The 26,415-nt window shown below is 32.1% G+C and overlaps 1 protein-coding gene across 1 annotated transcript in view; it reads right to left on the reverse strand.

The window, feature by feature from the left end:
* Lim1 (LIM homeobox 1) overlaps positions 1–26,415 on the reverse strand; it is a 207,571-nt gene that overhangs the window by 36,329 nt on the left and 144,827 nt on the right. The window contains exons 4-5 of the mRNA XM_072522896.1: positions 15,553–15,716; positions 12,314–12,568 (exon numbers count right to left, since the gene is read on the reverse strand). Coding sequence (XP_072378997.1) covers positions 12,314–12,568; positions 15,553–15,716 — 419 coding nt within the window. The remainder of the gene's footprint in view (positions 1–12,313; positions 12,569–15,552; positions 15,717–26,415) is intronic.

Raw genomic sequence — 26,415 nt, forward strand, 5'->3', positions numbered from 1 at the left:
AGATAGGTAAATGTAATTGTTTGTTTGATGAAAGTAATGTTCTATACCATTAAGTTCTTTAAAGTTATTTATGTTTATTCTGGAGATTTATTTATGAAATGTGTGTTATTTATTGAGATTTTTATTTTTGTTTTGGAAGGTGACAGTTGTGAGACAATGAATAAGAATAGATGTACAAATTGTGTGGGTGTGCAATTATATCAGCTTGTAATTATCAAATTTCTTTGATAAAGTTATGTTGCAATATGTGGCAAATAGTTGTAAAGTCCAATATATAAAGTTAAAAATTAAAATTGAGACACTTTAAGACACACAGAAAACACACAGAAAACACTTAAAAAAACGGGGGGACGAAACAGACATTAAATTTAAAAAGGGGAGGATTTTAAAAGAACTACATCTCTTACTTGGAGACAATGAGTTTTTTATGTTATATATCAGATTTTAGAGGTAAACTTGACAAATGTAGGTTAAAGTGTGACAGTTCTGTTCCTGGCTCGAGAAGGCTTTCGATTCTATATATCCCAAGGCAGTAATAGAGGCTTTGACCGACCAAGGCATTTACAAACCATACATAGAGACTTTAGCAAATATATATAGACAAGCAAAAGCTAAGGTACAAATTTATGAAAACACTCCAGAATTTTTCACTACCAGAGGCGTCCAACAAGGAGACGCAATATCACCAAAGGTCTTCACTGCAACTCTAGAAAATATATTCAGCAAAATAAACTGGCAGAATAAAGGTCTATTTATTGATGGAGAATACCTTAGTCATCTAAGATTTGTAGACAATACCGTGCTAATAATCCTGCAGAACTACAAGAACTTTGCAACTAGCAATGAAGTTGGTTTAAAAATAAACTTGACAAAAACAAAAATCATGTACAACGAGCTAGTGGATGTCCAAGATGTAATAATAAACAACACTGCACTTTGACTGTAGACGATGTATGTATACCTGGGATAATTAATAGATAAATCTGGCTCCTTACTTCCAGAAATTAACAGAAGAGTGAAACTAGCTTGGGTATATTTTGGTAGAAATGCAGTTATATTCAAATCCAAGATGTCACTTCAACTGAAGAAAAAATCATTCGATCGCTATATACTACCAATCATGACATAAGGCTGCGAAACTTTGACACTAAAGAAAGAGATAATAGCGAAACTTAAAGTCACTTTAAAGGTCAATGGAGCGATGCATGTTAGGTATAACAAAGAGGGATAGAAAAAGAATAGAATGGATCAGACAGAAAACTAAGGCCATTGATGTAATCCATACAATTAAATCTTTAAAATAGAAGAACTGACAATAGATGGTCCATCAGAATTATACTGTGGTATTCAAGAGGCGCCAACAGACCAAGAAGACGTCCAAATTTAAGATGGAAGAAGCGAATATTAGACAATCGTGGGCAGAAATAAAGAATGACTATCTAAGGGAGGCTGCACCATAATCGGTAGAATACGCTGAGAATAATGAGCGTATTCTGTTAATGTAGTTGAAAAAGTAATTAGTAATCTTTTTGAAAAAGCTAAAAATGTAGTTATCGAAATTAAAATATATAAAATTTCTAATACTTTAATGCAATTTAATAACTAAATACATCCTTTTTAAATACCTCTTTATATCATATAAAAAATTGGAACACCCAAGGCAACACTTCGATAAAATCAAAATGCCCGTGACAAATAACATACAAATAAAATACTGTTATTATTGTCATTATCCACATGTCGACGACGATTATTAAGTTGGTACCCCTGAGAACGTCAATAAAGTTAAAATCCCAGTTTCTGTCGGCTACGACGACTTCGTTCTTTTCTTTTATTTAGACCGCCGTCAGCGTCAATAAAATTTGTATTTTTTGAAATATTGGCGGAACGAACTGATGTTATATGGGTCTCATATACCAAGTGGTTCAAAAAGATAAGTGGGAAAAAAGTTTTAAAAAGTTTATATACAATGATGTATAAAGAGCTTTAGAATACAAGGAAGAATTGGAAATAAATGAAAATTATTGTTTGACATGTTTGAACTATTAGTAAAAATATATTTGAAAAATCATCAAATATTGGAAAAATATGGGAGTTTTATTTTGTATCTCCATGAAGCATGAAATTACATATTAATAACTGCTTTTAATTTTTAAGTAAAGAATATCCAAATGCAACAGTTTACTTATAGGTTTCGGCAACAGTATAATATTATGTATGTAGTTAGCTTTTTTTGTAATGGATTTTTTTTTACCACGGAAAATAATAAAATAAAACTCAAGATGTGATTTAAACTCGGAAATTCGTTCCTGTGTCACATATTCTATAACGACTTTTCATTTAAAGAATAACAGTATTCAAAAAAATATAAAGCGAAGTACCAAAGAAAGATAGCAGTGGTCAACAAAATAACAAACACAGCAATTGCTCAAGAACACGAAGAAAAACTAACGAAAGGTAATATAGTTGGGGCCAATGATATCACTGAGGAAATGTGGATAGCGTTAGAAGAAACAAGAATAAGTTAATTTAAGTTTGGAAGTGGGACAAAGGCCAGTATATAGGGCCATGAAAGTACTTAGTAACAATATAAAAGTATAGGAGAAAATAATTAATAATAGACAGTTCTTCGATATCCAAAGGTTAAGTTAAAATTTGAAAAATAAAAATCATAATTGAAGCATTTTTTCCCCTTGGCCATTAATAAAAATACAAACTACAAATGGAGAAATCTCTGAATACTTAAGTGAAATATAATCAATTATATAATATGAATTTTAAGTCTATATAGAGTGCTCCAATTAAATGTTTTAAACACACATCCTTGACACTAGCCTTACGATGAGCGTAGTTTAAATAATTAGCATTTTGGTAAGTCACCATACAATCTATTTACATATCTCATTACACCCTTAATTTCCTTCGTTGACAAACAAACCAACCTGAAATTAGTCACAAACGGCCACGTCGCAGGCGGTCGTGGTCGGGGGGCAGCTCGTGTTGTCATGTGGCTCGTATTTCGGTCACAGCACATTCGATTTTGATTTGGAAAATGACTGGAGCGCGACCTGGCGCGCGTTTTGGAAATTGTCGGTGACGGCGAGGTGTGGTCTCGAATGTAGGGATTTTTCTCGTTCTTTAATTAAGACATTCATCAAATGGTTTTGGTTTTGTTCGGGTAAATATTTGCAACGCGAGAAGTTATTTTGGTCCTGTAACGTGTTGGCATCTAGCAGAAATATGACACGGTTTATTGGTTTGGTAGTGGAAGGCTCAGATTATGTCGTCGGTATTGTTTAAGCTGGTGGTCTTAGAATTTAAAACACGCTGCTTGGATTTACAGGCGGATATAAATTATAACCTGTCATGTTTTAAATAGTTTAAGATATTATAGAAAATAAACAACAGTATATTATTCTTGCTAACATCATGTCAATAAGAATTAATTTTTTTTATTTAAAAAACAGCCGCATTCACCATAATAGTTATTACCGATGACGAGATGATACAAAACATGATTTTATAAAATATTCTTATAGATTTTAAAGAGTTTAGGTACAATACTATCTATCAGTCAATAGGTCCTACAATTAACAAATGATTAACAGCAACTTGTATATTGCATGTTTCACATCTAGGTTGTTCACTTTTAGGACATAAATATTAGTGAATAATTGCTCCCTTTTGTTCCAAATTGAAGGTTTACAAGTTGTAACATCATTTTTAATTTGTTTCAAAGAGATTTGAAAAGATTTCCACTTGCATAGAACTTGATTCTTAACATATGCTTTTACATCGATTTTGGTATTTCGACACTTTGCTTTTTATATCGGCACGTAACGCAATTTTACGCTCACTGGTCAGCTGTTTCGTTGCTGTCGATTACAATGAGACATAGTATCCATATAAAGCCGATTTGTCCAGAGATTTCTTGAACCTGCATCAGTTCGTATATTATAAGCTTCTTCAACGGGGCCAATGGCCTGGATCTGTGTTAAGGTTTGACGGGCCTCTTTAGTGGGTCAGTTAGGATTACATAAGTTGTAATATTATTAGAATTAATTTGCTGGATAGCTTTGAGCACTGCGTAGAGCTCAGCTGAAAAAATCGTGAAATAAGGGAGAAGGCGAAACTGATAGATGTTACTAGTACAGAACCTACTGTTCTGTCATACTTTAATGCATCTGTGAAGAGTTTGCAATAATTTTTATAATGCTGTCTGATAATTAAACTAAGATGATACTTTATGTTGGCATCATTAATAATGTTTATCAAATTGGGTTAGACTAGTATTTATATTTGGAGTAATAATTATCCATGGATATGAATATATATCCAATGTATGGGTTATAATATTGATTGAGAACGTATCCATATCCATATTGGGAGCTCGATATCTAGACTTTTTAACTAAGATTGTATTCGCTTATAGTAGGGTTTGTGGATGTTACTATTGGTAAAAAGATTATTTGTTATAATATATTTGTTAGTGAATCTGTTATCAAATTAAAGTTTGTTTATGTTAAACAGCTATTAATGTTACGTGTGATACTATTAAGGAAATTCGGCAATAATGTAGTAATAGCTCCCCCTTTCACTATAATAGCTTTCTACAGGTGATGCTCGGAATGCTTCCTGCTGTCTAATGGAATCTAATTGCTGTATTATGTATAATGTCTTGTTGTTTTAACAATACGGGCATAAAGATGCGTAAGCTATTGATCCATAATCACGTTTTGATCAAATTAAAGTTCTGTAGACTATCAGCAAAATAGAGCAATCAAAGCCCCAGTATCGAACAGTGTTCTCATTAGATTAAGTTTTTTATTGCAAGATAATACCAAATGCATAATTTTCCAGTCTTTCTCACACCTGTCCTAACACAAGCTGTTAATCCTTCATATTAGAACTTTTACAATCTTCACATACTCGCCGAGGACTCATTTCTCATCGAAAGCCCACCACAGAACCTCTCAAGTAGTAATTCTATCATATGTTTTATCAAGATTAATATATGTCATATAAGCGTTTGTATCTTTATTCCAATATTTTTCCACCTGCTGCCTTATAATGAAAATTGTATCTGTTGTTGATATGCCTTGTACAAATCCATTCTAATTTTTATATAATTCAGTTTCTTGAGGTTCTCATTTGTTTTTGTAAACAGGACTAATCTGTACTACATCTCCATACATCTCGCAGTTGTTTCATAGTTCTATTAAATAAACCTTTTAGCCATCTTCTTCCTATCTCTCATAAAGCTGTCTACACTTTTTCAGTGGTATCGTCTGGTGTAACTGATTAAACCTTCGTTTTTTTTAAGTACTTGAGCAATATTTACATTTGTAATTTTGGTGAACATACCTGTTACTGTCTTCCTTAGTTCATTTGGTTTTTGGTTGAATTTTTTGTTTAATAAACCGTGAAAGTATTTTTCCATCGACATCGTTTAGATGTCGATGGATAAGTATTTTGTTATTTTCATTTCGGATAATCTAATCTGATTAAAATCTTTTGCTTCCTGTGCTCTATATTTGGTTTTTTATATACCTTTACTTAATTCTACTAATATCAAGTTATTCGTATATATTTGTATACGATTCTGCCTTAACTTTTGCTACTGCTACTTTCGTTTCTTTTTGGCTACCTTACAATTTCAAAGATGGCCACCTTATTTATTTTTTCTTTAGCTTCGTTCGATCATTACCAATTGTCTTTATTCTAAAACTTATTTCCTGCGGATACTAGTAAAACATCATTACAATTATCTCTTCGCCTTCTGGTTGTGTAACGTATTTTTTAAAATAACCTTATGTGGATCCATTATCAGTAGGACCAGCATCAAAAAAGATTCAGTGTAAATCTGGAAGAGTTAATTTTGACTCTGTTAGTGAAAGCCTCCGATTTCATTATTAGAGCTGTTTAGTAAATAAAAACAAACTTAAAAGCGCTAAATAGCTGTTATATCAAGTTAAAATATCGTATAGACTTTAAAATTATATATTGAAGAGAGCCAGTGTCTGCAACAGCTAACAAGAAACACGCATGGAACTCCGTTTACTACTCCATGTAGTGTGAGCGTGAAAGTCATCAGGAACAACGAAAGATACGGATTGCTGCAACTAATTTTACTGAGGAAAGTAGAAGAAAAACGAGGCAAAAAAGGCGAAGAATTTCTAGGCTGAAGAATCCAAGCACATCATCACAACAACCACAAATTTTTTCAGATAAGCCATTTGCAAAGTACATATTGCCTTGATGATCTCCAACATCCGAAACGGATAGGCACCACAAGAAGAGAAAAATATATAATGTATATACCTGTAGGTATACAATCTGTAGTTCGCGCAATCTTTTGTTAAAGTCGTTTCAACAGTTCGTCTTTTTTTTTATCACACCTCTGTGTTGTAGTCTTTTTATAATGAAATATATAAGATATTCCAAAGAAAATAAAAGTAGAATAGAACAACCCAGAACATCATTTAAAAAGATGCAAAAGGTATTAACCAACAGAACGCTAATTATGCGGTTATTACGTTATGTCTTCAGGCATTCTGCTATGTGAGACGGAAGCGTGGACTTTCATTGAAACAATATGTAAAAGAATTGGGGATTTCGAGATGTGGGCGTACTAATGACAAATGAAGCAGTTTTACAGCTTTTAAACAAAGAAAGAAAATTTCTGAATACCATAAAGAGCAGAAAATTGGAATAATTTGCCCCACTTGATGAGAAATATAAATATGAATTATTATATGTAATTATTAAGGGAAAAATAGAAGCAAAACGTGGTCGTTATTTTTTTTGAAGCACAAGGCACTTAAAGAAGAAGAAGATAGTCGAAAGTATATTATTCAATAAATCTTTGAATATAAAAAAAGTTAATTTCAAATAGTACAAACACGTCAATGAAAAGATAAGTAATTGTTGGTTTATACTAAAATATTATGATATAGTTGGTAAACAAACGGACAACAATAAATTACAAATAATTAAACAAGTGTTTATATAATTAATTAGTAGGAATAAAAACAGCAATTAATCAACAGAATTTATTTTATTTAGTACCATTGGATTATAAACGCGATAAAACCGTTTTCGTCACATGTGACTAAAATAATTTTGATGGTCTTTTGCGGTTTTATATACTCACCATAAAAAATGTTGTAAATACCGGTTAATCTTTCGTTTTTAGTTTTTAAATTTAAAATATTTTCTTCTTGTTTTATTTAGTAGATACCAAGGTCATTACCGGGATTTCTAAAGTTTAGATACGATTTTATTACAGTACTAAACTAAATTGAATATGATTTTATTTAATATATAAATTATTAGTCGATTTAAAAAAACTATGAACGTTAATATTCTATGTTGAGTGCGATGGGGATGTTTGCTGAAAGGTTGTAGTTAGTTCATTCGTCTTGATATTCTAGACAGACTGTTAGTATGCATTGTGGTGGATAATAAGGTTTAAATGTATAAACTTGGTGTGTCCTATCTAATCATAATCGATTTAAACTGATTTCGTCACTTGTTTTTTTCTTGGTAGTATTAATTGCCATTCGGTTTCCCAATCCGTTGACATTTTATAGCGTTAACTCGTTGTAATATCCAGTGTAGGAATTTCGTCACAATAGTGACTATAGGGTTTTTAGACGGCTTCAACTGAAATTTGATCAACTTACCTATACATTTATCGGTATTTCAGTATATATAAATATATATATATATATATATATATATATATATATATATATATATATATATATATATATATATATATATATGTATATCTCCATGATCTTGGACATCTGCCTCTTTTTCTCTTTCCTATTGGGCTTCAATCCGAAATCTTTGATATATCCACCTTGTACGATCTCCTCTTCTCACGTGTCCATACCAAATTAAACGGTTTTCTTAAATGTAGCTTAGTTGTCTTGTTCTACTGCCATTCTTCTTTTTTATCTCCTTATTTCTAATACGATTTAGTCTTGTTACTCTACAACTTCTTCCGATGAACTCTATTTCGGTTGCTGAAATTTTGGACTTGTTTCGTTTGGTTCCTACCCAATTCTCTGCCCCAAGTCTTTACACTATCTACCAAGGTGTTTATATACCATATATTTTTTTCTTTGTATTTCTGGTAATGTGTCTATCCCATAGTATCCCATTCACTTGTTTGATACATGTTCTTGTCTGTGCTAATCTGATAGTTATCTCTTACTTAGGGGTTTCATTCTTTGATAATTATTTGAAGAAGTATTTGAATTTTTCAGTGCCGTTAAATTCCATATCTTCGTCCATTTTCAGGTTTCTTACTGGCTTTTGTTCTGTTGTGTTATTTTAGTATATGAACAAGTTAAAAGAGCATTTTTTTGATTGGGAATATTAAATTATGAGTTGGATAAAGTTACCTTATGTTTTGTAGAGCAGTTGGGGCTAAAGTGCATTTCTAATTGCCAATAATTTAGTGGTATAAATATGTGCAATCTGAATGGACTCTTTTTGTTGCTGAGTAATTCTTGTAAAATATTGTTCCTATTGCACCACTGATACATTTTGAACCGTCTGTATAAATGTGTTCGAAGTTGGCAATACGCTGCTATTGCTTTAGTAAATATTGGTCTAATATGATATGGCAAGATATGTTTTCAATAAATCTACGTGGTTTTTCTTTGTAATTCTCTCTTTAAAACCAAAATTTTAGGTAGGTTAAATACATTACAGTCAAATTTAGTATTAAGCTATTCAGTAGGTCAGATAAAATATACGAAAACATTTATAAAATCTTCTTCTTTATAGAAGAATAGTATAAAAAATAGATTTACCTTCCACTTAATAAACCTGATTGCATGTAACATAATAGTGTCTAAAGAGTTGTCTTGTTCTCTAGTACACAATAATAGTTTATAAAATATTATATCGCCATATTTTTATCAAAAACTAGTTTTTAGTTTGATGATTAGGGCTATTTGTAATGTATTAATACGAGATATAGATAATTTTGTAATTTTTTTAGTTAGAATACATTCAAAAAACAAAATTGTTCAGGTCAAAGAAAATATATTATGGTTTATGGTTTGGGTTTTGAGAAGTATTTATTACTAAGCCTTTAAAATAATTTGAGTGAGTCGATTGTATTACCTCTTTAGATCTGGACTAGATAGTGATAGCTCAGAAGACTCAGTGTCACAGACCCCTTGTTTATTTGCCAAAAACTAGGTTGTAGGTTAACATCGAGCACACTGTACTCGGAATCTTCCAGTAAGAGAGTCACATAAAACCGTACTATTTCTCAACGGGTATGATCTTGACCTAGTTCGGATGGGTAAACGTCACCTCTGAAGGTCAGGACTTGCTTTCATATAATAAAAGATTAAAAAAATTTAGTGGCTAAACTAGATTGACATTATGCAAAAGGATTAAAAATTTCAGAACATTGTCGGTCCTACCAGACCATCATCAGGGAAAACATCTTATTAGTAATTGAAACTAGCTACGTAACAAGGTCTAATAACCCTTAAATTACATATTGAAGATCTTAAAAGTTAAAAATATGACAGAGGTCGATGTTAGAGGATTTCACTTTAAGGGGGCATACTGATACCAGATCGAAACAAGCTCATTAGAGTCCTACGGAAGAAGGTACTATCCAACTGAGGTGGCTGAACTGGTTGGTTGTTCTGAAATTTTTAATCCTTTTGGATAATTTAAATTTTATTATAAATATTTACAATAATACATCAAAAGTGTTTTACTTTATTGTAAGTTTTTTTTCATTGTGACATTTAAATTCGACATAAGAAAATTTAAATAATATAAATAATATCATCGTTTTAAAAATCATTGAAAATCCAATTCATCAATAAAGGGAATAAAAATATCTTAATGAATTGAGAGAGCATGTCCCACATTATTAAATTCTATTTTATATTTATGGAATCAACAAAAATATATTTCAAGACTATACGTTCTTGTATTAAGAAAAAAATGCTAAAAATTAATTCCTAGAGTATTTTTTAATATTATCTACAAGCAGTATTTTTGTCAGCTAGTGTATACATCGAATTTACCCATCTGTAATATGCTCCGAAACAGTTCTTCTATATTCGACCCCTAGGGGTAATTTTAATAGGAAGGTGGATACATCTGTTACCATATACTACTGTCAGGCTTGATGAGGTTTTTCGAAAACGCGTGCTATGGAGGAGTAACATTTTCAAGGTGGTATTAATGAAAGAATATATTATACAGTACCCTAAGGGTTTGCATTCCTAACCTGCATCCCGGATCCTCCCTAAATATTTCAAAAATTATAACTTTTAAAATTCATTAACGGAGATTGGAAGCAGGGTTAACCTATAATTATCTCTACCCACAAATACTGAAAGAGTGATTAAAAGCTTTAGAGATAAATGAATTAGACATCTTATTATATAGAAGAACTTCCCTCTCATTCTTAAAATATGTGATGATATAAAATGTTTATATTATATATATATATATATATATATATATATATATATATATATATATATATATATATATATTGAATTTGAAATTTCCTCGGGAGCTATATGTAGTTTCAGTTGTTTTCCGAGTTTGACTCCGCGTTAAATATTTTTAGTTTTTAGAAAAACCATTGTTTTGACGACGTTTCGGCAAGGTCACACTTGCCATTGTCAAGTCAGATTCGTTCTGCTTCGTCTTGATGTTCCGGGCGAACTGATCAGATCATTAATAAAATCGCACATATGTAAGATTTTTATCCGAATATGATCAAATATCTTTTAAACTTGATGAATTTAAATTTTGTGAATGCCATTTCACTTTATATGGGATTCATAGATTTGGAAAAACCGCTTGATAAAGCAGAAGTATGTGCATTAATAAACGCGCTAAAGAAATACCAAATAGACAATAATATTACTAGGCATAACTACAGCACTCAAAAAGCCAAAAACATAACATTCTTGTTGCGACAAAGATCAGAATTTTACATATTAGCTATGATATACAACGGATATCCTAGTAAAATTCTCAAGCAACTAATCTACAACTCGGACTTATATGACGGGCAATGTGATAATAAACCAACAGAGCCGATATTTACATATAGCTACTTTACGGAAATGGCTTAACTAGTGAACTAGTGAAATAATTAAGCTTATTCTCGAAGCTTAAAGACCAGACACCGCTCTAAATCAAAATCATCTTATTTAACAACTTTTTGTCTCGTATGTAATGGACTGTATATAGGGCAAACATTGCAGTGGTTAAAACAAAAAATAACGCAACACAAAAGTAATTGAAAAACAAAGAAAAATTCTTGCGCAGGAGCATACCATTCGAACACAACAGGTCACCTATTTAATATATCAGATGACAAGATCTTGGATATAGCAAAAAAATGTACCACATCAACAAAAACAAAAAGTCAATTTATTATACGGGAGACCAACGCAAGTTAAGTGACATGCATTGTAATATTTTTAAATTATGATAAACTAAAAAAATCTAATATCTGGTTCGATAATAAACTTCGTTGGCAATAATTACACTTGTGAAAAAATGTACCGAAATCGGTGCCCTCTTCGTTCATAGAACAACATAATGTGTCACCCATACAATTTGTTTTATAAAATAAAATACAGCATTTAGTAGTTTCTAATATTTTGAATTTTATATGTGTTTATGTGTACCTAAGTGTTAGTTAAGAAGGATTTCGAATCCAATTCTATAATATTCTAACATTGTATATTATATATATATATATATATATATATATATATATATACATATATATATATATATATATATATATATATATATTCATATATATATATATATATATATATATATATATATATATATATATATATATATATATTATACTGTTCGCGGATGAAATTAATGCTGGGACCATTATACTATGTTATTAACATTTGGTTTGAATTTTAAGAAATAAATAATAGTTACAGATAACAGATATAGTCGTTTTATAGTAAAACTCTTTGAATATCTCTGAGCATTCGTATTTATTTAATTTACAATGTAGTAAAATTAATTTAATGACCGAAACATATTGTTCCTCTCTGGCTTACCATGTTGAGTTCGTTCTTAATAGAGAAAGAGAAATCTGACATACTTTAAACAATAGTAGGTAAACTATTATTGTCTAGTTTTAGCATCAATCTTTTAGCGTTAATCGCTGGTACTATTGCAAGTTTACATTTTGCTTACAAATTAGTAAACTATTCCGCATTATGTTACGTCCCTATCAAGGAACTATTATCAAACAAAAAATACATACTTGTATCACCCTCATTGGCAATCCTGTTTCTTTTGCTAGCTGCTCTCGTATGTGCCGCGTGGGCTTCGGCGTTTGCGAAAACGCCGTCTTCAAAATTTCTAATTGTTTTGCCTTTATCGTCGTCCTAGGCCCCCGACGCTTCGAACCCGCACTGCTGTCGTCAGGACTTTTGTTTTCGGTTTGGGAATCTCGCGTTTCAGGGTCTCCATCTAGCGAGTTTTGGTCTTCTGAATCGTCTTGACCAGTTTTTGAATCCTGTAAAGTATAAAGTTGATGTCAATATAAGATGATATATCAATGTACCTTTCATGCTACAAACATAAATAGGTTGAGGAACAAGAAATAACTAACTCTCAAAAAGAAAAAAAAATTACATGTACAACATGAAAGTGTACTAAAATCTAAAATTTGAAACTAAGGTATCTTTTGTTATAATTTTTAATTTTATGATGATATATGATCAAAGAAACACAAAAAAATACTGCTAGTATTAACCTTTATAGATTTCGAGAAGGCTTTTTGTTCTATATATTCCAAGGCACTAATAGAAGCTTTGAGCATCCAAGGCATTGACAAACCGTACATAGAGACTTTAGCAAATATATACAGACAAGCAAAAGCTGATGCAATATCACCAAAGTTCAAAGTTCAAAGTTTATCACCAAAGGCATTGACAAACCGTACATAGAGACTTTAGCAAATATATACAGACAAGCAAAAGCTGATGCAATATCACCAAAGTTCTTTACTGAAAATCTAGAAAATATATTCAGCAAAATGAACTGGCAGGACAAAGGCCTATCCATTGATGAAGAATAACTCAGCTATCTAATATTTGCAGACGACATCGTCCTGATTGCTAATAATGTGTAGAACTACAAAAACTTATAAGCGACCCAAATGCAACTAGCAATGAAGTTGGCCTAAAAATAAACTTTACAAAAACAAAATTAAGTTATATTTAAATCCAGCATACCACTTTACCTTAAGAAAAAAGCATTAAATTAGTGTATACTACCAATCATGACATACGGCTGTGACACTAAAGAACAAGATGTGACTTGACATTGACATTGACTACAGTGACTGAGTGAAACTCAGTCACTGTAGTCAATGGAGGTCAATGGAGCGATGCAGGCTAGGTATAACAGAGATATATCGTAAAATAATAGTATGAATTAGACAGACAATGAAGAGGTGTCAAAAGACCAAAAAGACGTCCAAATTTAAGGTGGAAAGATATTATAGGGAAACAAGCCAGTACAATATGGCACAGAAGCGAATATTAAATAACACAGCCCAAAAAAAAAAAAATTTGTCTTGCTGCAAAAAAAAAAAAAAATCAAGTGTATATTTTCTGTATATTCCACCACTATAACTGCAATATATTTATAAACCAACTTAACAAATTCTAATACATAAATACAAACTAATGACTTCTAAGTAAAGTGTACTTTTTGGAAATGCCCATAACTTGAAATTAGCGCTAATTGCTTTTTAACTATTGTCCGATAAGTAAATAGTATTTTCTTTGAAACGGCCTTAATAAATTCTTATAAAGTCAACTGCGTTCTATTGTAAAATTTAGTTTGAACTTGAGTTTCGTTGCAAGAGTTATCTCGTGGCTTCTACAAGCAGGCGTTGTTGTGTGAATAACCCGGAGGTTTTTTGCTACATATGTGGCGAGTACATTGTAAAGGAAAGTAGAAAACCAGTTTGTGATTTTATAAAAAAGGCATATCAAGCCTATTTTCTTGTTCATTTAGGAGATCAAGATAACTCCTGAGCTCCACATGTAGTGTGTAAAACTTGTCTGAAAAACTTGCGACAGTGGACGAAAGGACAACGAAAATGTTTAAAGTTTGGTGTACCAATGGTATGGAGGGAACCAAAAAATCATTTTAACGATTGCTATTTCTGTCTTGTGAATATAAAGGGCATTAATCGTAACAATCGACATACGTGAACATATCCAAACCTAGATTCAGCAATAAGACCAATTCCACATCAGCTTGAACAGATACCCATTCCAATATTTAGCTGTCTACCTACGTTACCAGAGGATAATGTCGAAACGTTATCTGACGAACTACAGACTAATAGATTTGAGGAAGACGATAGTGATATTAAAGAGGAGTCAACACGTCCTGAACTCTTTACTCAGGAAGAGCTAAGTGATCTTATCAGAGATTTGAACCTTCCAAAGGATTCTTCCGAGTTGCTTGCCTCCAGACTAAAGCAAAAGAATCTTCTTCACCCAGACACCTAAATTACATACTACCGTAATAGAGAAAAAGATCTTTTGCCTTTTTTTTCTCAGCAAAATAATATGGTTTTTTGTAGTAATATTAAAGGACTGTTAGACAAAATGGGTGTATCAGAATATACACCAGATCACTGGCGTCTTTTTATCGACAGTCCCAAACGAAGTTTAAACTGTATCCTTTTAAATAATGGCAACAAATATGAAAGTATACCAATTGGGCATTCTACAAAAATGAAAGAAGAATATAAAACAGTTTCGCTGGTGCTAAAAAACATCAAGTATGACCAACATCAGTGGGCGATCTGTGTTGATTTTAAGATGAACTTTCTCCTGGGACAACAAGGTGGCTATACAAAATATCCTTGTTTCCTGTGTCTTTGGGATAGCAGGGCTAAGGACCAACACTGGAGTAGAAGAAAATGGCATCCCAGAGATGCTTTAATTCAAGGAGAAGCTAATGTAGTTAACGAAGAATTGGTCGACCGAGAGAAAATAATATTACCTCCGTTACATATTAAACTAGGGCTGATGAAACATGATGATGATGATTATAATCGTAGGTAGAAATAAAGAACGACTATGTAAAAGTGGCTGTACCTTAATCGGTAGATTATGCTGAGAATGGTGATAATTATGATATTGTGATTCTCTGTACAGCGAAACGACATAAAGTTCAGCATTCGTTCCGTGGCGTATCTGCGATGTGGTTTACTTATTGTGCGGAGATATATTATTATATCACAATAAATAGGACATCTTGGCTATACTTTTTTAAAGCCAAGAGTTACTTAACCGATGACTAAAATTGGTCTTTCTAAACTATGCACTAGGAAACTTTACTATAAGTGACGCTGTACTTGTTAACAATTTAGATGAATTAAATGGAAAGATAGTAGCAAAAAGAAATTACAATACACAACAAAATTTATATCTTGTATAAATCTATACAAAAGACATAAAAAGTATATTTTACCTGTCCTATTGAACTACTGATATCGGAGGGAAGAGAGTTATTATTCGTTTCACCGGGCGCAGTAGGAAGGGAACCATGTATTGATGAATGATGTTTTAGTACTGACGATGCCGTACTGTTGTCGTCATCTTCTTCATCCTCTGACGCCGACCCCATCAGAGATTCTGCAACAAAATGTTAACATGAAAAATCATACTGTAGACCAATAAAAAAAGTTGTAATTAGATTTGGCACTTATTTATGAGGCTTCGTGCTTATACCTATATTCTGGTATCATTTTTCTAAAGGCACACTTACTGCTGCGCGCTATCATAATAAAATTATCAGGGCCGCCGCTACCATGTGTGCCAAGTGTGCATCGCACACGGGCGGCCAACAGCAGTCCACTGATGATAATACTTTTTTAAAACGAAAATAAACTCAAATAATTAGATAGTAATGATTCAGATAATTCTGTGAACTCTAATATTCCAAACAATAATAATTATTCAGTACGTGCTAATAGTCAAATGCGTTTCATTTATCATGTATACTTTTTTTTTCATCCTAATCTAAAAAAAATGTCAGAAAATATTAATTATTGTATGAACTGCCGCCCTTTTGCAGGTATAGTCATAAAGCAGTTTCTGGAATACTTTTTAATTCAAAGCGGCTGGCGGCTTTCGGACTTCAGTTATTTGGGATTTCACACGTAGATACTTTACAAGAATTTAGTCAAGTGATTGTAAAGTTTCTGTTATAATATTGTTCCTACGGTTATGTTTATAGATGGGTTATTATGTCTTATGTTCAGTCTTAGTTGAGAATTCGATGAATTTAGACACGCCTTTGATAAACGATTTTGTTTGTAAAATATAGTAGTGTACCCGTTTCGTTTGCACAGTAGGTACTGTATTTCGAAGTAACGTCGAGATCAGAGCAATTTTATTCATATACGCGTTACGGCTACATATTATTTTGACAAACATTATTTGGACAACTTATTTGAAGTGTTTTTGGATTTATTTTGTTAAATTCGCCCGGCTTCGTTCTTAAGTGATAATTTTAAAATGTCCGAAAGAAAAAGAAAACGACTTTCAGGCTTTCAATATAGAAAAATAAAAGAGGCAAAAACTGAGGAGAAAAAAAACTTTTTTTTGGGGTTTAATGAAAAACATACATAAAAATATAGAAGACTCGGATATAAATTTAGGACCTTCAACTTCAAGCGAAATCCAAACCATAGAAAAAAGTACCAAACAATTGAATATTCCTGCGGAGAGAGACGGAGGATTTAATAACAGTAAAAACTTAAGATTATTAAAAACTATTTGCAATCCTTCACGAAGCAAGATAGACTTTCTGCTTTAGCAATGTTATCTATAGAACATGAAGTGTGTGCGACATTGGACATTAAAGATATTGTTTATTTACATTATGACATTATTTTAATTAAATGGACGTTTAAATTAGGATATTAGGATAACATCTTCTGGCCGTTGAATCATGGTTGTTAAATTAGGATAAAGGACGTTTAAATTAGGATATTAGGATGGGATATTAGAATATACATTAGAATAATATATGGACGTTATAGTTATCTATTTAGTAGTTAAGTATTTATCTATTTACAAATTATTATTGCTATATTATGCATCTTCTGCACATTTCTTTAAATAATAGTATGTATGTCTAAAGTGCTGGAAGGGAGGCGGCAACTGCTGCGCGCTATCATAATAAAATTCTTATTTTATTCATAAATCCACTTGTTAATTACATCCACTTAAAAATTACAAAATTAGTACTACTAATAAAGGTTTAAAAACACAATGGTAAAATAATAAACAGGGGCATTAAAATCTCATTTCCATATATCAAATTTTTAAAAAAAGAAATTTGCATGATTTTTTAGGATCAAATTTTGAACAATCCGTGGGCTATTTTAATTTAAAGTAATTCAATGTACTAATGTAAAATGAATGTAAAGGATATTTGTTATTAGAGCTACGAATTAGTAAGAAAAACAAAGAGCACTGGGAGACATTTACAAAGATATTGCAATTGTTATTTTATTGTCAACAAAGATATTTATGTAGATTTATAAGAGATCAAAGAGTGGTAGAAGTCAGTGAAGAAAACGGACTGTCTCTAAACACAAAAAAGACACAATTTATGGTAATTACAAAAGCCCAACAGCGCCAAGAAAACATAACAATATATGGAGAACAAATTAAAAAAGTTGAAAAATATAAATATCTGGGTACAATAATTAACGAAAATAATGAGTACACAGAAGAGATTAAGGCAAGAATAGGACAGGCAAGAAATTCTTTCAACCTACTGAAAAAAGTACTTTGCAGCAGGGACATTTCAATTTCTTTAAAGATAAGACTTCTGAGATGCTACGTGTTCTCCGTATTATTTTATGGGTTGGAGGCTTGTACATTAAAGAAAGATGTTTCGGACAGATTAGAAGCCTTCGAGTTATGGGCCTAAGAAGGATATTAAGAATAAGTTAAGTGGATAGAGTCACGAATGTCGAGGTGTTGAGAAGAATAGGAAAAGATAAAGAGGTTTTAAATACAATTAAAGTCAGAAAACTGCAATATCTGGGACATGTCATGAGGGGCGAGCATTATAACTTGCTGCAATTAATAATACAAGGAAGAATGCAGGGTAGAAGGAGTCGCGGAAGAAGACGCATCTCCTGATTAAACAATTTGAGAGCTTGGTTTAACTGCACTTCTGCTGATCTCTTTAGAGCAGCGGAATCGAAAGTGCGAATTGCCATGATGGTTGCCCACCTTCTTAGAGGAGATGGCACATGAAGAAGAAAAATAAGAGATCAAAGTAATAAAATAAAAGGACTGGTGGAAATCACCAGTATAAACTAAGACCAGATGATTTCTCAAAAACTTATTAACAATTCGACCAAAATGGACATAAGAAACACCATAAATAACAGCAGATAGAAGAACTGAGATCTCAGATAATAAGTTGAGATTCAAAAAACTAAAAAATCAAAATACACCAGTTAAATAATAAAAAGTATAATAAAAAAAAATTAACAAAATAACAGATTTAGAAGAAGAGAATTAAAAGGCAATAAAAAGAAAAGGATAACAAAGTAAATGCGGTAATAAGAGTAAAATTATAGAACCAATTGTCCAACAACCAACTCATTTTTATTATGAAAATTATTTCCGATGATGAAATAATTATAAGAGAAAATAAAAACGACATTCAGAGTATACTGTACCGATTACACAACTGCCCTATAGCATGATATGCTAATTTCAAAAAATATCGTAGTTTCAAAAGCTATCTGAATTGGCAATTGGAAAGCAAACAGTTTAACAATATCCAAAGTTGGACTACCTAAAAGTTAATTTGTCTAGCGACGGCAAAAAAGGGATAAAGCAACAAACGACTAAATAGCGAACAGAAGATCTGGGTGCCTAAACGTTAGTATTTTTTTAGTCCAAGTAGACATATTATGTACTTGCTGTAAGATCCAATTTAATGACCAATCATTCTAAATAGTAATAAAACTGATGTTTTTTTATGAATGGTATAAAAGGAGGTTTGTATCTAATTCAGGTAGCTCGGCAGTAAATATTTTTTCTAGAAGCGATGTAAATAGAACATTTTATAGTCTAAATGGCCTTTAACATTAAGTAGAGTCTTTTAAGCTGATTATCGTATACGGGTATGGACAAAAATGGGTTAAATATGTTTTATAACGAACATTTATGAATAGCAAAATAAAAATAACTAGATAGTACCTACCCATTCAAATACAATGTATTACCTATTGAATCAAATTACAGGAAAAATAAATTTAAGTAATGGTATTGCAACAATTTTACTAAAGCATAAGGTTTGTGACCAAATTCATTTATTTTAACTTAATATAAAAGTATATAAAGCTGCAGGGACCCCAATAGCCAAAGACGTAGAGGAGGCCCTAGTAGAAAAAACTTCAAACTTGGTCAAAATCAATTTGTACTGCTTTAAAATATTTATATACCGAGAAGTATGAATAAGTCGGCAATATTATATTACCCATTTTACAGCCGATATTGCTCATGTAATTGACTAGAATATGGATAATACGACATTAGGTTTAAATCATTATGTAATTTTACTAAGAGGAAATTTGAATTATAACAATAATCATATTAATTATCCTACAAAAAAATTGAATATAGAAAATCCAAATTGGACGCTTTTTTCTTCTCTTATGGAAAAATATGCTGAAATCAATATAAATAACAATGACGATCATACTTAAAAAAAAATATATTAGGATTACTGTTCCAGAAAAGAAAAAATCGTTTTATTCAAAATTTAATAAGAATTGGTAGAATTCAGAGTGTAGTAGGGCAATCAATAATCAGCAATTAGCACTTAAAGAGTATAAAAAGCAAGGAACAATTGAAAATTACGTTAACTATAATTAATGTACAGCTATTACTAAAAGGATAATAAAACAAAGTAAAAGGAAGTTTGTGTCTCTATAAATAGAAACACAAAATATTAAAACCATTTGGAGTCAAATCCGAAAGTTAAATAATACCTATAAACCAACCATAAGGTTAATAATAGAAGGAGATTGGATAACAAATTTTTTTAATAAAATTTATCAACCGAGCCCAGCTCAAAATATTATATATCCGACTAATGTAGAAGAAAATTATTTAGTAAAATCATTTACTATGACTGTTTGTAAAATCATTATGATGAAAAGAACACATCAACAAAAAAAAACAAAACTGAATATCAAACGGCTTCGGAAAAGATCTTTTCGTTGCGTTTATAGACTATGAGAATGCTTTCGACAAAGTTAAACATAACATTCTCATGGAATGTCTAAAGAGAAAAGGACTCGACAAACATGACATTAACATAGTGAGAAATCGCTATTGGAACCAACAGGCTGTGTTAACATTAGATGGAAATAGCACGGATGCGCAACAGATAAGTACAGGAGTGAGACAGGGCTGTGTACTTTCACCATTACTATTTAATATATATTCCGAAGAGTTATTTCATTATTAAGCACTTGAAAAATTGTACAGAAGGGATCAAGATAAATGGTGAAAATATAAAAAACATCCGTTATGCTGACGATACAGTCATTATCGCTGAAAGTGAGACAGACCTGCAGACGTTACTAAACACAATTTGTGATACTGGGGAACAGTTGGGTTTAACAATAAACATAAAGAAAACAAAAACCATGGTTACCAGTATAAGGAACAAAGTCATTATAAGGATCCAGATAAAAAATGAAGATATTGAGCAAGTGGACAAAATGAAATACTTAGGAGTATGGATTACGGAAGATCTGAATTCGAAATCAGAAATTCGCTCAAAAATAGAGCAATCAAGAGCAGTTTTTTTGAAGATGAGGAAATTTCTGAGAAACCAAATACTCAATCTGAATATCCGATATCAGATGGTAAAATGGTGTCATATCCACACTATTCTTCTTTATGCTGTCAAAGAATGGACTGTTAATGTTGACTTAATAAAAAAACTGGAAGCTTTTGCGATGTGGCTTTTTAGGATAGGTAATTTTGAAGATACCATGGACCGATCATATTAGGAACGAAATGATGTTGCACAAAATGGGGAGAAACAAAGAACTTTTGACCACCATTAAAAGGCGAAAGACAGCATATTTGGGGCACATACTTAGGAATGATAAGTACGAGTTGTTGCAGCCGATTATGAAGGGTAAAATCGAAGAAAAAAGGTACGACAAATATCCTGGCTAAAAAACATTCGCGACTGGACCGAGTTAAATACACAGACGCTCTTAAGAAAAGCAGAAGATAGAGACGAATTTGCAATGGTTATAGCCAACCTTCATTAGTGGAGACGGTACTAAAAGAAGAAGAAGAACATCAAACATAAAAAACTGTATTGGCTCTTTGGAAGAAATTCAGAGCTGTCAATACATAATAAGCTTTTGATGTATAAACAAGTACTAAAGTACGTATGGACATGTGGCATATATATAGCTCTGATGATGTGCCAGTGCCATATCCATCAAAATTATTCACGCTTTCCCGAATCAAGTACTAAGGGATATTGCAAATGCTTATTAACATATATAAACATATTTATCATCAATTTATCGTCATTTTTCTCAGACCATCTTGCCGTCGTGTAGGTGGTCTTCTTTTGTTTTGTTTATCTGTTCTTGTTCTCTTCTAGAACATAAGGGAACAACTATCCAAAAGAAATCAGAGCACTCATAGTAGAAAAAAGAATGTTAAAAAAAAATGGCAGCAATACAGAGCACTAGTCTCAATAATGCTGCACAAAAAATAAAAAGGGAGATATCTTCTCCTATCAGGTTGGAAAACGGCAACTGGGCTAGAAGTAACGAACAGAGAGCATAACGATTTGTAGATAATTTAGAAAGCACGCCCAAACCCAACGACAATGATGGTAAAGAACTGAGATAGGAAGAACCATTCTAAACCGAAGAAAGAATAACGTTGACATAATTTAGAGAAGTATCAACAGAGATAAAAGAGAATAGAAATCCTAAGAAAGTTACAGGATATGATGTCATAACATAAGAAGTATTAAAAAATCTACCAAGAAAAACCATAGTTAAGCCGACATACCAAATAAATGGTGCTTTTAGATTGAGATATATTCTCAGACTCTGGAAAGTCTGAAGCCATTATGATCGCCAAACCAGGTAAACCTCCTAATGAAGTGACATCCTATCTACCAATATCACTCCTTCTGGTGATGTCAAAACTATTTGAAAAACTTCTATTGAAAAAATTTAAACCAATAATAGAAAGAAAAAATCTTATACCAAATCATCAATTTGAATTCAGAAATAAACATTCCACTATAGATCAAGTTCACAGAATAACGAATATAATAGAAAAAACATTAGAAGAAGAGAAAGTCTACTCTACAATCTTCTTGGACGTAGCACAGGCGTTTGATAAAGTCTGGCATGAGGGTTTAAACTATAAACTAAGAACGTTTATGCCTAAAAAGTATTCAGAAATCTTAGACTCATACATTGCGAATAGATATTTCAGAGTAAAACAAGAAGAAGTGTACACCGATTTAAGGGAGATCAAACCTGGCGTACCACAAGAGAGTGTATTAGGTCCGGTCCTGTACCTATTGTATACGTGTGATATTCCAGAGCTAGAACAAAACACTATTGCCACATTCGCGGATGATATAGCCATACTAACGATAGGAGACACTAGTGAAGAAGCCACTGATAATTTGCAACTATCAGTAAATGACGAATAAAATTAAATGAGACTAAATCTGCACACAATAACTGTACAAATAAAATAATAGAAAATTTTTCCAATTAGAATAAATCACCCTAGATGCGAGGTTACTCTGGAAATTCCGTGTCAAAAAGAAAAGAGCTTGATATTAGATATAAGAAATTCTATTAGCTGATTGGAAAAAATTCAACATTATCCATTCATAATAAATTATCCGTTTACTTTACAAGCAAGTGCTGAGGCCAGTAGGGATATATGGGTGCCAACTCTGGGACTGTACCAAAGCTAGTAATCTACATATTATATAGAGATTTCAAAACACAATACTAGGGAACATTGTTGATGCTCCTTGGTATATCCGTGACAGCAATCTCCACCAGGATCTGGGTATGGAAACTGTGACCGAAGTAATCAAGAGAACAGCAGCAAGTCACGAGCAGAGGCCGCATAGTTATGTGAATGTCGAGGCAATTCAGCTTCTTGACAATACTGAATTAAAGAGTAGACTCGTAAGGACAAAACCATTTGAGTTATTATAAATGTGTAACAGTTTAGTGTAGAAAGCAGAGTATAAAGCTGTGATGTTCTTGCATGTTAGTTGTAGTACATTAGTTAATAGATAAAATAAGAGTAAGCCGTAGGGAAAGCACTTAGATTTGCTGTTTATTAAGTTAGGTCAGAAAATAACTGATAATTGATCATTTGTGACAAGATAGCAGTATACAAACACAAAAACACAAAAAAATCTTTTCTTGTTCCTCATTCGGTTAACTTGACCACCTTCTATCCTTTATCTTTGCCACATTGCCAGCCAACTTTTATTTCATTCTGCAAGCTCTCTTCACAGTATTTGTAACTTTGGTTCTGTTTTGTAGGCCTTCGTTGATGATCTTGTCTTTTAATGTTGCTCCTACCATTGAACGCTCTTAAAAGATTGAGTGCGACTTTTAAGCATAAGCATTGCTTTTTGCTAGGGACAGTGTTTTCCCACCGTAGGTTATTACTGGCAGAACACACTGATCGAAGACTTTTCAGACTTTTCAGACTTCAGAATAATCGGTATGTTATCGTTTTTAAATACGTTTTTAAGAGCTCCATATGCTGCCCACAAGATATTATAAAACATAAAATTACTACTTTATAAATTTATTGTTTGTATCATTCTATAACGCAAAATATAGTATTGTACTATTTTACAATGCCGGAAATACGTCAATAGACCCATCAAACACGTAATTATTCAAAGATCTTACAGTTGCGCCACAATTTACATAACGTATATTTGAGCGAATACCATTTATTGTGCTGACTATCTAATATTACGAAATTTTGTGACCTTTCCTTCGTAGAACATCCTGTATATCGAAGAGAGCCGAAAAGATGTTCAATTATAAATATATTTCTCTCGTATGGGACGCGGTATGGGGTCCCGCGATGCCCAATTAGTATTGGGCCTGCTGGGAAACAAGGCATTAAATGCCCCCGGGCCAGCGAACCCGTGACCAGCACCGAGAACTGTATCTCACACCTTGCGTGGACTCATGGGTGCTGGTGGAATAGGAGACGGGCTAAAGGTTAATCGAATTCTGGATTTTCATTATTTTGCAGTTGAAAATTAAGATAATGTAGATGTAGATCTTTAAACAAATTAGAAAATACACAATCTTAATGGCTTAATAACAAATCTCAATGGCTGTTCCCAGAATAAAATGCTTAAAATTATATCCCATAACAATATCAATATTGTAATGATAATAATTCCTTATGCAATTTAAAATCATTTTGTTTTAAAGACTCATGAATATTGTAGAAAAAAGGTAAAGGGAAAAGAAAAAAGGTAGTTGATTAGAATATATAATGTATTACCCATTTTGCAAAATTATGACATATCTTCTGTAATGAACAATGCATCTTAGAAGAATATTAGTTCAACTTCCATCTCAAATGAAATTGAATCTTTAAATATATACCCATTTTTTCGGACACCATTATTAAAACAAAATAATATTCCATTCTAGAAATATTCAAGTGATCTATTAAAATTTTACATTAGTTCCAAATTACCTCCGCCGAGGTACAAATTAAAAACTTAAGTCGGTTCAGCAACAAGTTGCAATTAAAATTTTGACTAACGGTGTAGGAAGTTTTTAATTATTTATTCATAAAAATAAAACAGCTTGGAATAGTAGCAAGTTGAAATACTCAGAAAAAGGAAATTCTTTAAAGTAAAGGTGTTTTTTTATCATTTTCTGGATCTGTCTATATATTGTCGAGTTTCCGTTTTGTAGTCAATTTATTTATTTAGCGTAAGGCGTACGCTGTCAATATAATAATTAAAATTGATTATAACATACTATAAAAACATATATATATATATATATATATATATATATATATATATATATATATATATATATAAACAAATATACATCAAAACATATTTGTTCGATATGTAAAATATTACCGCAGAGACTGAAACGAGTGTTATTTGTAATTATAGTTTTGTCTGGAGATCATTAATCGATTCCAGTGCATCTGTGGCATGGAAGAAGTCGACCATGCTAATAGAGTATGCCGTCTGGGAACGTTCCATCACAATGTGCTTATGGTTTAGCGAGGTTTTCCGCAGTCACATGATTTTGCTGTCCCCATTTGAATAGTGGCACATATACTTTAGAGTACATTTAAAGCAGGTTAATTCCATACCTGTATATGCTCATTGGAGTTGATTGTTATGTGTAGCGAGGCTAATAGTGGGACTTTCCCAGTATTTCTTTCATTTTGCGTCGTGGGCACTGAAACCTTCCCTGTGTAGTTGGCTTGCTATAAGAAGTAGAGTCGATCTAAATTTAAGCCGCTTCAGAGCGATATTTAAGACATCTATATGTATCGGTAAATGCGGGTTTGCAATTATGTTTCTATATCCCCTTGAGAACTAAGACTTTTTTGTCTATGGATGTCTGGTAGTATAATATGCCTGAAAATAGGGAGCGATGGAGTAGGAGTACTTTTTATACATCCACTGATGTATAACCATCTCCATGGTTTGATTGAGCTTATTGAGCAATACTGGAGCGTAGTATTCAGCAACCTAATAGAGTAGTGGTATTTATTCCCCAGAACGTTCCGGATAATTTATGGATGATGTTATTTCGAGTATTTATTTGAGCACCAATACTTACTAGGTATTATATGAATAACAGCTTCTTATCAATTGCTATGCCTATAAATTTTGGGTTAAAAGCACCACGTTGGTTTATTGAAGTATACTTTTGGTTCATGATGTGCGTGCTTGTTATTTAGATAAAAGCAAGCAAGCTTCCAGTCACTGAAGTATGTACCCACAACCACCAAATCTCCCGTCTATGCATCTTATATTGTATTATGGCAGCGACTAGCACTAAATCAGTAGTCTTCGTAATACAAATATTAGTATGCACAAGCGAAAACATCAAGTATAATAGAGTAGAATAGAGAGTCACACGCCATATATATACTAACTATACGAGCGCCAATACCGTTGCGTTGATGACGCGGACAACAGGGCGCATAATTTCAAAGTTATACGTGACTGTAGTTGCGCTCACGCGATCACTTT

This window comes from Diabrotica undecimpunctata, chromosome 2, assembly GCF_040954645.1.
Source record: "Diabrotica undecimpunctata isolate CICGRU chromosome 2, icDiaUnde3, whole genome shotgun sequence".
NCBI classification, from domain to species: domain Eukaryota; kingdom Metazoa; phylum Arthropoda; class Insecta; order Coleoptera; family Chrysomelidae; genus Diabrotica; species Diabrotica undecimpunctata.